This window comes from Mesoplodon densirostris, chromosome 3 (assembly GCF_025265405.1).
Source record: "Mesoplodon densirostris isolate mMesDen1 chromosome 3, mMesDen1 primary haplotype, whole genome shotgun sequence".
NCBI lineage: Eukaryota > Metazoa > Chordata > Mammalia > Artiodactyla > Ziphiidae > Mesoplodon > Mesoplodon densirostris.
This window is the reverse complement of record NC_082663.1, coordinates 145,338,399-145,350,906: the sequence shown is the minus strand read 5'-3', so window position 1 is coordinate 145,350,906 and position 12,508 is coordinate 145,338,399. Positions and strand designations below refer to the sequence as shown.

Sequence of the window (12,508 nt, the reverse complement as noted above, 5' to 3'; positions counted from 1 at the left end):
CTCCAATCCTAACTCCACCAAGACTTTACTTGCTGCCTCAGTTTCCCCATCTGTAAAATGGGGCTAAGAATGCTGCCTGCCTGATAGTGGTGTTAAGATGATTTTATAACCATGAGGCAGGGGCCTAATAGAGGTCCCTCAGGCAGAAAGGCCCATAAACGGGGCAGTGTCTTTGCGGAAGCCAATTATACAGGGCTGGGCACTTAACGAGAGTTTAATAAATGTTACTATTATTCCCCCTGCACACATGTGACATTGTCATTTGTGTGTTGCCTTCCCCACTAGAATGTCAGCTCTGCAAGGGCAGAAATTTGCATCCACTGTCACTGCTGTGTTCCTGGCACCCAACTAGTTCTCAGTGTCTGTGCATCAACAATCAGGGTGTGCAGGTAGAGGGTGCACATGGGACCCAGCTCCCAGGGACCACACCACACAGGCTGTTTATAAAAACCATTTTAAATTAGAAAAGGTAAGAAGCATCAGTGCACACAGACAAGAACAGAGGGACAGAGGGCCCAGACCCATGTGCGATGTGGTCACCCCATGGCTGAGTGGGCAGTGGGGGCGACTGTCAGGAAGGCACAGACAGCTGAGTCCAGGGTGCTGGTTCCTCTGGGTGTGGCTTCAGGCCCTGCAGGCTCAGAGGTCAGCCTTCCGGAAACTTGCTCTGTTCAAGGAGTTCCTGGGGGAGGAATGAAGTGGCTCAACATGGCCACAGGGCCCCCAACTCCATAATGCTCCCCAGCCTCCTCCTCCGCCCCCCCTCCTTTTCCTCCACCCTCCTCCTCCAAGGAGGTCTTCTATGGTCTTCCTGGCTCCCTTTACATTGGTTCTGATCTGGCCATGGAATCAGAAATTCTCTCTTAGAATCCACCACTGGAGATATGAATCACGCCCATTTTACAGATGTGGAAACTGAGGCGCAGAAAAATGAAGTCACACACCTGGGAAATGATCAGAAATGGTTGCCCTGAGCTTGAATATGTGTACGTGTCTGAGTATTCACATGACTGTGCAAAGCCCTGAGTACCCGTGTTGATGTGCACATGTATGACGGCCCCCACACTCTGCCTGGCTTTGCCTGCCCCCTCTCTCCCTCTCTAGGGTGGGAGGCCTGGGTCAGGCACCTGAGGCTGGCTGTGTTTGGCGCCAGCAGCTGAGGCAGGCGCTGGGTGAGCAGAGGCTGCAGAGCTTCCCGCAGGCGGGAGTAGTTGCGCTCCAGCTCACGGTGGTACTCCTTCTGGTCCGGCCCAATCAGGGCTTTGTTCTTCCGCAGCGCATCCTCACACCTGAGGGAGGACCAGATGGCAGGAGATGCTCAGGGGCTGACACTCAGAAGACAAAGCAAGACCAGAGGTGGGGAGTTCGCGAGCTGGGGTCAGGCATGCAGAGGAGGAGCCTATAATGGGGGTCTGGCAGGTGGATATGACTTAGTGGAAATCAGAGAGGCTACAATGGGGGCTCAGGTTGATAGACAGGCTGTACTGGGGAGTCAGATAGGCAGAGAGCCATAATGCGGGGGTTAGAGGGACTCTGATTGGGAGGGTGGTCAGGCCTACTTCTTGCAGAAGTCCTTGAAACAGAGCCGCAGCTTGTTGTGATGCCTGAAGAGCTTAGGGTCTTGCGGGATCTCGGCCAAAAACACCTGGGCCACCTCCAGTGGACCCTGTGGGGTGATAGGGGCTTGTGACGATGTCTGCATGGCCCCCGGGGGCCTCAGGCAGCCTGCATACCCCACCGACCGTGCCTGGTTTACAGTGGGCCCCACGGAGCCCTGCAGCACCATCTGCAGCATTTTGGCATCAGGCGGGTCCTGCTCGGTGGCGAAGGCCAGTTCCCGAGTCTTCTTCTGCATGTCCTCAATGGCCACCTCTACTGGCGTCAGCACTGTCTGCGGGGTGGAGATGAGCAGGCACACGTCGGGACCTGAGGATGTGCTGACCCAACCCAGCCCACGGCAGCTTGGACCCCAGCTGGGGGTGGACAGGGGTACAAGAGACTGTAAGGAACCAGGTCTGGGGCTCCTGCCTCCTTGGGTCTGGCAGGGTTGGGGGTCAAGGTTCAGCTGCCTTTGTCTGGTTCTGATAACTTTGGTCTGGTTCTAGTCCAGCCTTGGGTCAGCAAGGTCTGGAAGTAGGGGTTTGAGTCTGCAGATTGGGGTCTGGAGGTTGGAGTTTGGGGGTCCCTGGCCTCCCTTGGCTTTGGGGTCTCTGTACCTCCCCTCCCTGGGCCTCCCCCAGGCCTGGGCCCCGCCCACCTCCTCCCGGTGGCACACGCGGATTCGTGTCTTGATGTAGGGGAAGGCGTGGTCTGTGCTGAGCAGCGTCTTGCGCTTGTGCTGCTCGGGCAGTTCTCCGTGTGCGCGCCCGTCCGGCGTGAAGGGCGTGCAGAACAGGAAGGTTCGCAGCCCGTAGTTGCGGTCGAAGTAGGTCACCCGGTCCTTGAGCTCATAGGTGTCGAAGTGCGGCTCCACGTATGTGATCTGGATGTAGGCCTGGGGCACGGGGCTCAGGGGTGAGGCTCTCAGCCCCAATACACACACCTGGGGCTTGCTGGCCTCCCGCAAGGGCCCCATCCCTGGAGAAAGGGGATTTGGGCCTCCTTGGGTCTGGGGGCCTCGGATCTGGGGTTCCCAGGTCTCCGTGTGTCTCCTTTGGATGTTTGGGAATCCCCTGAGGAATAGGATGTGGGGTCCCCGAGGGAGATAAGCTTTGGAGTTTCCCAGAGGTATAGGATTTGAGGGGCCGCAGGATTATAGTACTTGGAGTTTCCCTGAATATAGGATTTTGGGATCCCTGGCGGGATAGTAAGGAGCCCTCACCTTCTGGGGGTCCAGCTTGGTCTTGTCCACAGGGTTAGAATCTTTGATGATCTGGACCACGTCCTCCCCGAATCTCTCCGTGTAGAACTCCTGAGGACATGGGGCTGACTCACAGCTGCTCAGCTGCAGCCCCAGTGCCCTGTCCCAGGGCACCCCGCCCCACCCCGCCCCAGGGCAGCCCAGTGCCCTGTCCACCCCCCCACCGCCAGGACGTGCCTCCAGCCGGTGTGAGATCTCGGCCAGCTTCGTGATGGACGGCTCCTTGTACACGAACTCCTGTTCATCTAGGTCACCGAAGCGGGCGCCGTAGAAGCCCACGCGGAAATATGTCCCGAACACACGCTGGGGCTGTGGGAAAGCTCTTGTTGCCCAGGAGGCCCTGCTGGAGGTCCCCCTACGCCAGAGACACATGGGTCCTCAGGCCCCACGTGCAGAAGAGGTGGGCATGGGCAGAGGTCCCCGGACACCCCAAGAACATCACATCACGGGTACAGGCAGGGGCATGGACCCACATGACTGCCAATTGCCCACACCCTCACTCTTTTTCCCCAGCCTGTCTCCTACCTCCCCCAAATCTTTATTCTCATTTAACACAGACCCTTAGTTTCTGATTCTCCCTCATGACCCATGCAGTTCTTCAGAGTCTGGATCTCAATATGACATGAGAACTGGGGCCCTATTGCTCATAACTAGGTCCTCAATGCCTATAGGTCTGGGTATACAGTAGGTGCTCATATGCATGAGTGACTGAGGGAAGGCGTGGCCGTTTCTTGCTCTGGGACAGAAGCTCTGGTTCCCTTGTTCCAGTGCATCCCCTCCCCTCCTCCCAGATCTAAGTTTGCCAAGAAGGACCCCCTCCCTCCAGGTAGACTACTTTCCACCGGGAAGGATGGGGGTGGCTCCATGTTCACTCACCAAGGCAGGTCCAGGCAGGGTGAGATGGGCACCAGGAGATGGAGGTGGGGAGCAGGGGGCAGAGAGACAAAGTCATGGGTGAGGTCAGAGGTCACAGCCCCCAACCCCTCAGAGTCCTGGTTATGCTGCCCCATGAGAACTATTCCATGGGCAGAGACAGGAGATCCGGGGAGGGAGGGGACTTGCCTGCCCCGCCCAGCTCCCACCCAGTCCTCCCCCCTTGGTTCTGGGTTCCTGCCATCTTTGGCCAGAAAATTCTCCCCAAACTAGGAGATGCCTAAAAATAGACCCAAGTAGGGGAGAGGCGGGAGAGGGGGGACATTAAATGGGAATGAGGAGCAGAGATCCTGGGGGAAGCTGGGGAGACAGGGAGAGACAGAAACCAAGAGAGACACACAGAGAGTGATCAAGGAGAGAGGCAGAGACAGGGAGAGATGGACGGAAAGAGACCAAGAGACACAAAGAGAGAGAAAAAGAAACAGAGACAGAGGAAGTTGGAGGCCCCCCCTTCCAGGCAGTGACCAAGCTGGCCCTGCCTGAGGGAGGGGTGTCTCTGGAGAGCTCCCAGCTGGGTGAGTCACAAGCTGCCCTGGAGATCTGGGGCAGGGAGGGGGGCTCCGGGGGGAAGTAGTGGGGTGCGTCATCGCCCACTGAGCCCCCGCGGCCAGGCAGCTGTGCTCCTCCAGCGCCCCCTGGTGGTCCCTGACCACTGTTGACCAGAGGCAGGTGGCCACTCACCTCCCAGCCGGAGCTCTGTGGGTGGGGACAGAAGGGTCAAGGTCAGCTGAGCCCAGCAGGGGCCAGGGGCTGGGGCCGAGGGCAGGGTCTGAGAGGGCGGACTGGGCCCACCTGGTGCATGATCTTGGTGAAGGCCTCCTGCAGTTTGCCGTGCACGGCAGCCAGCTTCTTATAGTCGCGGTGGGCTTCCAGGATGGGGATGAGGGTCTTGTAGACCTCATTCACTGCCTCGTAGAGCCCACCCTGGGGGTGGAACATCAGGATTTCCAGCACCAGCCCTGATCTTCTCTCCTGCCTGGAACAACCCTCCTTCCATGCTCCTACCCATCCTCCAGGGTGCCATCTTCCATCACCTCCTCCAGGAAGCCCACCCTGACCACATCTGCCCCAGATCGGGTACCAGCCTTTCCACTCAGCCCCTACAGACATCCTCTGTGGTCTCCACCATGCTTACTATGGACCCGGTGCTGTGTACATGTACACTCTACCCATGTTCCTTCATTGGTGGGAGGAGTCATCTTTTTCCATTCCTCAGAGGGGAAACTGAACTTCAGAGATGTGGAGGGGCTCCCCAGGGCCAGGACCTGAAGGCCGGCCCTTCTGGCATGGTGCCTAAAACCTCCACACCCAACTGCCTCCCGGCACATGGTAATGGCCGCTCCTGAGTGCCGCTGGCCCCCAGTCAGGGCCAGCATCAAGCCTGGCACATGGCAGGTATCCTGAGCTATTTGCTGACTGTTAGAGGTCTGTGTCTACCGTCTGGCTTATTCCCAAGGCCTCTGTCTCTGAGACTCCAGCAAAGTGATCATAATAATAAAAACAGCAATAAAAAAAAACAAACACCTCTAGAAAAAAAGGAAAAGAAAAAAGAAGACTTGATGCAAAGAACTGAAACAGGATGGTAAATATAGGTGGTCACTGAATTTCAGTGCTGGGTATGGGGGGTGGTGGGGATACAACTTTCTTTTATGTGTTCTTGAAATTTTTTATAACAAAGAATTTTAGGGAATTCCCTAGTGGTCCAGTGGTTAGGACTCTACATTCTCACTGCAGGGGGGCCTGGGTTCAGTCCCCTTAGTCGGGGAACTAAGATCCTGCAAGCTACATGGTGTGGCACAAAAAAAAAAAAAAAAAAGAATTTAAAATGGTAACAATATATCCAAGGCTTATTATATCCAGACCACGTGTCAAGGGTTTTATGGGGAGAAAGGCAGGTAACAGGGTCTCTGAGGGATCCCAATCCTTCTTCACAAATCCCCTGCCCAGAAAGGGTCTGGGCAGCAGCTTCACCTTGAGTCTCTGGGAGCAGGTATCGGGCCCATCAGCAGATGCACGATGCCGCCCCAGCCCCAGCCCTCACCATGGTGAAGTAGGCGGCCGCCTGTTCCAGCAGCCCCACCAGCCCCAGCTCCGTGAAGTGCTTCCCGGAACAGAAGCCCTCCTCATCAGGCGACAGGATGTCGTCAGAGATGGCGGACTCCTCCAGCACGTTGGACGAGATGTTCTGGGGTGGGAGGTGGCGTCAGAGCCTGGTCCTCGGCCCACGTGTGCCACCCCCTGCCCACCACGACCCCACGCCCCATCCCCCCATCCCTGCCGCTCACCTGGAAGGAAACGCAGCCCACAGGCAGGTGGCGGCTGTCCTCCAGCAGAGCGAGGTACTCCGCCACCAGGGCGGCCGCGTGAACCATGCACTGCGCAGCCTCCGCGTGGTTGCCCAGCTCCGCGTGCTTCCCCGCCATGTTCTGCAGCCATGTCAGCCGCAGGTCTGGGGAGCCCTGGTAGCCCCGGGCAATCCTAGAACCCAGGTGAGGGGGGATGTGAGGAGGATGGAGACTCACCTTGCCCCCCGCTCACCCCTCACCTGTCCATCCCCTTCACCTGTGACCCCACCCATCTGCCCCAGCCAATCTCCTCACCTTTACCCCATTCACCTGTCTCCTAACTTATCCCACTCCTTACCTGTCCACCTCTTCATTACCCCCACAAGTGTCACTCTGGGTCTGCCCAGGCCCATCCCTTCTGTATGCCCCCTGCTTTCCCTGTCTCCATCACCTGGGCCCCCATCTCCCACTCCCCAGTTTCTTACTAAATACCCTTCACTCTCCTCCAAATCACTTGTTCCCCTAATCTGTCACCCCTTCATGGGTTAGCACCTCACTTGTCTCTCCCACCTGTACCCCTCACTTATTCTTGTGCTCCTCTGTCATTCTCATCTGTATGTTCATCTGGCACCATTTTTACTTGCTCGTTTACCTGCCCTCACCTGTCTGCTCACCTCTCCATTCACCTGTCTGCTCACCTGGCCCCTCACCTGTCTGCCCTCTCACTTGGTCATCTTCACGTGTCTCCTCTCCTGGTCCCTCTTCACTTGTCCATCCTGACTTGTCTCTCTTATTACCTGTACGCTCACCTGCTCCCTCCCCACCTGTCCCTCTCACCACCTCCTCTCCCCTCACCTGTCTGTGAAATGGCTGAAGGTTCCAACCGGCCCTCCTCACCTGTACATGAGGTCGATGAGCATTTCCGGGTCCTCCTGATGCTCCTTCATCTTCACCGTGTCAGTCAGGATCATGTGCAAGTTGAACATCAGGTCCTGGACCTGGAGCGGGGGAATGGCCAGGAGTGACGGAGCCGAGGTGGTGGGGTCAGGGGTCAAGCGTAGCAGGGCAAAGACCCTGGCTGCGGAAGGTGGGGCGGGGGTCCGGCGGGGTCACCTGCTCAGCAAAGGTGCTGTCCCGCAGCCCCACATCCTCCTCGGCATAGGTGAGGATGGTCTTGAGTGAACGTCGCAGGTGTTCTTCGCTGAAGTTCTGCGTTGTCCCCACCAGGGACGAAAGCGACATGGTCACTTGCATCTTCACGCGGGCAAAGTTCTGGGTGGGCCGGGGAGGAAGAGCACGCCTGACTGTGGACCTCGGACCCTCACACCAGAGCCTGCTCGACCCGCTGACTTCACCCCTCTCCCCTCTTGCCGTGCGTCTATCGCGTCAAGACCCCTAGTCGGCCGCCCTCCCCAGAGCCGCAGATCACACCCCCCCACACACCCCCACTTACGTTGCCAATCTCGAAATTCTGGCGCATGAGGAGGTAGAGGGAGGCGCTGGCGTGCGTACGGATGGCGCTGATGCGGCTGCCGCAGTGGCGCAGGAGCCTCAAGCAGAGGTCGGCACACAGCTCCGTGTCCTCCTCAAACAGCAGCTCTGGGAACTGGCCCCCAGGGCGGGACAGACACCAGTCAGCCCCTCCCCGCTCTGGCTCAGGAGGTCCCCGATGGGGACGTGGGCAGAAGCATCGGTCTGTGTTCTGCCTTCTCTGGCCAAAAGCCCAGCAAGTTTTGGCGTCAGACCTGGGTTTAAGCCCTTACTGTGTGACTCCGGGTGAGTAACTCTGCCACTCTGATACTCAGTTCCCTCCTCTGCAAACTGTAGCTAAGGAGTGAGTGTCTGCCTCATGGAGTTGCTGAGCACACAACAGTCACTCAATGAATGGGCTGTGATTGTTACTCTTAAGAAGCGTGGCTGTCAGAGGTACTCACCTTGGATACCAGGGCCCGTTGTGTGGCCAGGCCATGCTGCAAGAAGAGGGCACTCTGGGCACTGCCCAGACTGTACAACACAACCTTTAGTACCGCGCCCAAGATACTCTCCCGGGCCTCTGACAGCATCACCGTCTGGGGGGCCAGAAATCCAGCTGTTAGAGACTGGGGTGGTTATGGAGTCACGGAAGGAGAGGGATTCTGGAGTCAGAGATCACAAGGCCCTGTGGTGGGGTCAGAGGTGAGGGAGATGCTGGATCAAGCCCTACCTGCACGATGATCTCCAGTGTATCCAGAACCACCAGGCTTGCCTCGGTTGCCAGGTTCCCGTCCACCAAGGCCTCGTGTTCCATTTCATCCTTGGTCCTGGAGGAGACAGGAGGGATTGAGGGGGCCTCTCAGGGCCAGACTCCACCCCACGGCTGAGGTCTTTCCCCTCCCTCGGCTGCCCTGGAGGGGGCACCAGTTCTCTGGAAATTGATCTAACCCCAGCAAACTACTTCCTGCCCACACCCACTTGTCCACACGGTCCGAGGTTTGTCTCCAGTGTGTGACGCTCTTCCGCCAGCGTACATTCTCCTGGTTCCCAAATGGGCTCCTCTCTGAGACACACAGGTGCGTGTTCACAGATGTGCAAAAACATAAAGACACACGTGACCATGAGAATGGATCCCACACACATGGGATCCCTATGAGGACACTGGGTGACATGGATGCTTGCGGAGTGGATGCAGTTAGACGTGAACAGGGAACACAGACACCCACATGTATAGTGATAACGTGTGGACTTCTTCCTGGGAAAAGTAAGCCAAATAGAGGCAGAGATGGTCCCCGCCTTGGGGGCCCTGGTACAAAGGCTGGGAGGCACCGGGTAGGGACGTGCAGGGGGTACATCTCCCTCTCACCACGGCTCCGTCGCACCATCTCCTGTCGGGCTCCGATGGTGCCCAAGATAGCTTCCTCCAGCCGGGCCTTCATGTCCAGTGATTTCTTGAACGTGAGACTGTTGATACGTTCAAAGGCCTTTTTCCCCTGCAAGAACAGAGAACAAGTTCGAGGTTGACTCTGCTCTTTTCTGTGGGCTAACCTGGTCCTGCTTCTTCTGCCTCCTATACCCCAGTCCCCTGCCCACCCCTCGAACCTTGTATTCAAAGGCAGCCAGACAGAGGTACAGCAAGTCCAAGAGACGACCCAGCTGAGGGAGGGCCAGGTCCGCAGCCCAGCGCTGCAGCAGGGCTGGCTCAGCATTCTTCAAGACCCATAGCACACACACCAGCAAGGTCCGGCTAGACTCGGCAGAGAGGGCACAGCCTGAGCGAGCAGCCTGGGGACAGAGAGGGGACAGGGCACTCAGAAGGGAGAGAGGTGACTTTCATTTTTCTCCATATTAAGATGAGAACTGGCCAATTGGTACTTCATTGCATAAATTCCATTACCAGGTTATTGGACACACAATGTCCAAAATACAATAAAAAAAATCACAAGACATGTGAAGAGGCAGGAAGATGTGATTGATAAGGGAGAAAAGACATTAGACGCAGGCACAGAAACAATCAAATGTTGGATGGTGTCTCTGGGGACAAGGCTGGTACTCACTGTCGCTGGGCCCTGGGAGATGCTGGCCCGGGAGCCAGGGGCCAGGGGGCCACCAGCGATGGCCATGGCCACTGAGGGGTTGATGGTGCCTCCCATGTCCCCTTCCCCTTCTGTGTCTGAGTCGAGCATAGAGGCCAGCCTTGACCGCTGACCTGGACCCTCTGGGGGGAGAAAAGAATGAGACCGTGGTTAAGTGCTGTCTCTGTTTCAAATTTCAGCTCACAGGTCACCTCCTCAGGGAAGCCTTCCCTGATTCCACCCCACAGACCAGGGTGGAGTCTCTAGTTATTGACTCCCACAGCTCACTTATTGTACTTGTAATTAGATACATGCATCATGCAACTGTTTCTAAGATCCACAAAGGCCTGGACTATATCTGCTCTGGCCACTCTAAACTCAACACTGAGAACGTGGCCTGGTGCACAGGAGCAGTCATTGTAAAGATGATGATGATGATGATGATGGCAATGGTGAAAACCACAATAATAAATGCTTCTGCTATTATTATAGCACCAACTGGCGCTTCCATAGCATTTCCTGTGTCAGGTGCTGTTCTTAAGCACTTTAACAATATTAATTCTTACTCTTCAAAACAACCCTATGAGATAAGTACTTTTATCACCCTTACTCTTTGGAAGAAGAAACTTAGGCACAGAGAGGTTAAGTTACTTTCCTGGGGTCACACAGTAGGTAAATGGTAGAGCTAGGATTTTAATCTAAACGGTCTGGTTCCAAAATCTCTGATCTTGGACTTCCCTGGTGGCACAGTGGTTAAGAATCCACCTGCCAATGCAGGGGACACAGGTTCAATCCCTGGTCCAGGAAGATTCCCACACGCCACGGAGCAACTAAGCCCGTATGCCACAACTACTGAGCCTGTGCTCTAGAGCCCACATGCCACAACTACTGAAGCCTACACGCCTAAATCCTGTGCTCCGCAACAAGAGAAGCCACTGCAATAAGATGCCCGCGCACCGCAACGAAGAGTGGCCCCCGCTCACCGCAGCTACAGAAAGCCCGTGCACAGCAACGAAGACACGACACAGCCCCCCCCAAAATCTCTGATCTTAAAAGAGTACTCTCTCCACTCCCCCCTCCCCAAAAAACACAGTCTCATCAGAGAGAGAGAGTTGCTGCCAACAAATACAGAACAGGTTTCACTCCAGAGAGTCTTGAAATAAAAGGTCAGTCAACTGAGTTTTACTAAAGCTCCAGCTCAGTTTAACCTAGCTGAATTCCTGAGTGGATTGAGGTGATCAGCCCCTTATCCTAGCTGCCTAAGAGAGAGAAAGGGGAATGCTCACTGGGAAAAGATGACATTGCTTCAGTCCTGATGGTCCTTTTACACGCAATGTCCAAAATACAATAAAAAGTCAGAAGATGCGAAGAGGCAGGAAAAGGTGACTGATAAGGGAGAAAAGACAATAGAAGCAGGCACAGAACTGATCAAATGTTGAAGTGAGCAAAACTTTAAAATAAAAAATAAAAAAGATGCACAAATATGGGTTAAAAAATGGAGAATTTCAGCAGAGAACTAGAATCTACAACAACAACCAAATCAAAATTTACAACTGGAAAATATAAAATTTGAAATTCAGAACTCAGTGGAGGGGATTAATAGAAGACCAGACACAGCAGAAGACAGAAGTAGTGAGCTCAAACACATGTGAATAGAAAGTTTCCCAACTCAAGCACAGGGAGCAAACAGAATGAAAAACAGAACAGAGCACAGCAGACACTTGTAACATGATCATAAAGGTCTAACATACGTGTAATTGGAGTCTCAGGAGGAGAGAAGAGAGAAAACGAGGCAGAAAAAAAAAAATTCAAGAGATAACTGAGAATTTCCCCCGAATGACGAAGGGGATCAACCCACCAGTCCCAGGTCTGTGCTTCCAACCACTGAATACACTTGTCCATCAGTGGTGCCAATGAATATGCATATAAATGAACGAACACAGGGCTCCAACTGATGTTCCCCACCTTTCCCTCCTCACACCTCTTTCTAGAAGATAATTAATCTCCCATTTATTGCACGCTGACAATATCCCAATACTACACGTCCTCAGATTTTCACATAATCCTAGGAAGTAGTTGGTGATATCACTGTCTCCATTTTACACGTGATAAATCTGAGGCTCAGAGAGGTTAATGGCTTTCTTGGGGCCCCACAGCAGGACTTGAACCCACTCCTCTGATCCTAACACCCATGTTTTTACTCCTAACATGCTCGCCCACCTTTCCTGATCTGAGCCTTGTGGGATCAATCAGGCCCCCAGATCGTGGGACCCCACCCCGCCTTGCCCTGCTGACCAGCAAAGTCATGCAGCCGTGGCAGTGTGTCCCGCGCCAGTGACAGCAGTGGCAGGTATAGCTCGGCCACCCGGGCCTTCACAGTGGCCTCGGCGTAGCGGGGGTCAGCATCATGGCCACAGAGCAGGCTGTGGACAGCACTGATGGCCTTCTTGTGCAGCAGGGACGCCCTGTGGGGTAGTGAGGTGCTCAGGACAGAGTGGGTGTGGCTCCTGGACCTTCCTCCCGCCCCACGGCCAGGCAGGGCCTGTGCTCACCCCTCGGCCTCAGGTTCCAGGGCCAGGGCCAGTTCTGTCAGCAGGAGTCCAGCCAGGAAGTGCTGCTGCCGGAACGACCCACTCAGCTCGAACATGCTGATCACCTTGGGGTCTGGGGCCTGGCTGGAAAAGGTGGAGCTCTGGAGAGGGGGGCAAAGCAAGGGACCAGGGGCCAAGGGTCAGAGGTGAGAGGTTAGGGTTAACTCATCTGTGAGATGACAGGGCACAGGGTCCAAAGTTAGAGATTTGAGAAATGGCAGATGGAACACCAGTCTGGGAGTTAGGATTTAGGGGTGAGAAATCAGAAGCTGGTCCTCCCAGGAAACTGCT

At 55.4% G+C, this 12,508-nt stretch overlaps 1 protein-coding gene across 14 annotated transcripts in view; it reads right to left on the bottom strand.

Annotated features, from left to right (window-relative positions):
• Nucleotides 1–440: 440 nt before the first annotated feature.
• Nucleotides 441–12,508, bottom strand: part of DOCK6 (dedicator of cytokinesis 6) — a 42,273-nt gene continuing 30,205 nt past the window's right edge. For 11 of the 14 annotated variants that reach the window (XM_060094086.1, XM_060094093.1, XM_060094092.1 and 8 more), the window contains 22 exons: nucleotides 12,179–12,318; nucleotides 11,922–12,091; nucleotides 9,609–9,769; nucleotides 9,154–9,336; nucleotides 8,918–9,044; nucleotides 8,530–8,614; nucleotides 8,282–8,378; nucleotides 8,013–8,147; nucleotides 7,532–7,684; nucleotides 7,192–7,350; nucleotides 6,976–7,076; nucleotides 6,079–6,271; nucleotides 5,835–5,978; nucleotides 4,586–4,717; nucleotides 4,475–4,489; nucleotides 3,038–3,163; nucleotides 2,822–2,911; nucleotides 2,258–2,494; nucleotides 1,748–1,891; nucleotides 1,560–1,666; nucleotides 1,128–1,289; nucleotides 441–682 (listed from right to left, as the gene is read on the bottom strand). In XM_060094086.1, coding sequence (XP_059950069.1) covers nucleotides 640–682; nucleotides 1,128–1,289; nucleotides 1,560–1,666; nucleotides 1,748–1,891; nucleotides 2,258–2,494; nucleotides 2,822–2,911; nucleotides 3,038–3,163; nucleotides 4,475–4,489; nucleotides 4,586–4,717; nucleotides 5,835–5,978; nucleotides 6,079–6,271; nucleotides 6,976–7,076; nucleotides 7,192–7,350; nucleotides 7,532–7,684; nucleotides 8,013–8,147; nucleotides 8,282–8,378; nucleotides 8,530–8,614; nucleotides 8,918–9,044; nucleotides 9,154–9,336; nucleotides 9,609–9,769; nucleotides 11,922–12,091; nucleotides 12,179–12,318 — 2,904 coding nt within the window. In that variant the 3' untranslated portion in view covers nucleotides 441–639. The remainder of the gene's footprint in view (nucleotides 683–1,127; nucleotides 1,290–1,559; nucleotides 1,667–1,747; nucleotides 1,892–2,257; nucleotides 2,495–2,821; nucleotides 2,912–3,037; nucleotides 3,164–4,474; nucleotides 4,490–4,585; nucleotides 4,718–5,834; nucleotides 5,979–6,078; nucleotides 6,272–6,975; nucleotides 7,077–7,191; nucleotides 7,351–7,531; nucleotides 7,685–8,012; nucleotides 8,148–8,281; nucleotides 8,379–8,529; nucleotides 8,615–8,917; nucleotides 9,045–9,153; nucleotides 9,337–9,608; nucleotides 9,770–11,921; nucleotides 12,092–12,178; nucleotides 12,319–12,508) is intronic. The other 3 variants (XM_060094088.1, XM_060094100.1, XM_060094090.1) reach the window with 2 other exon arrangements.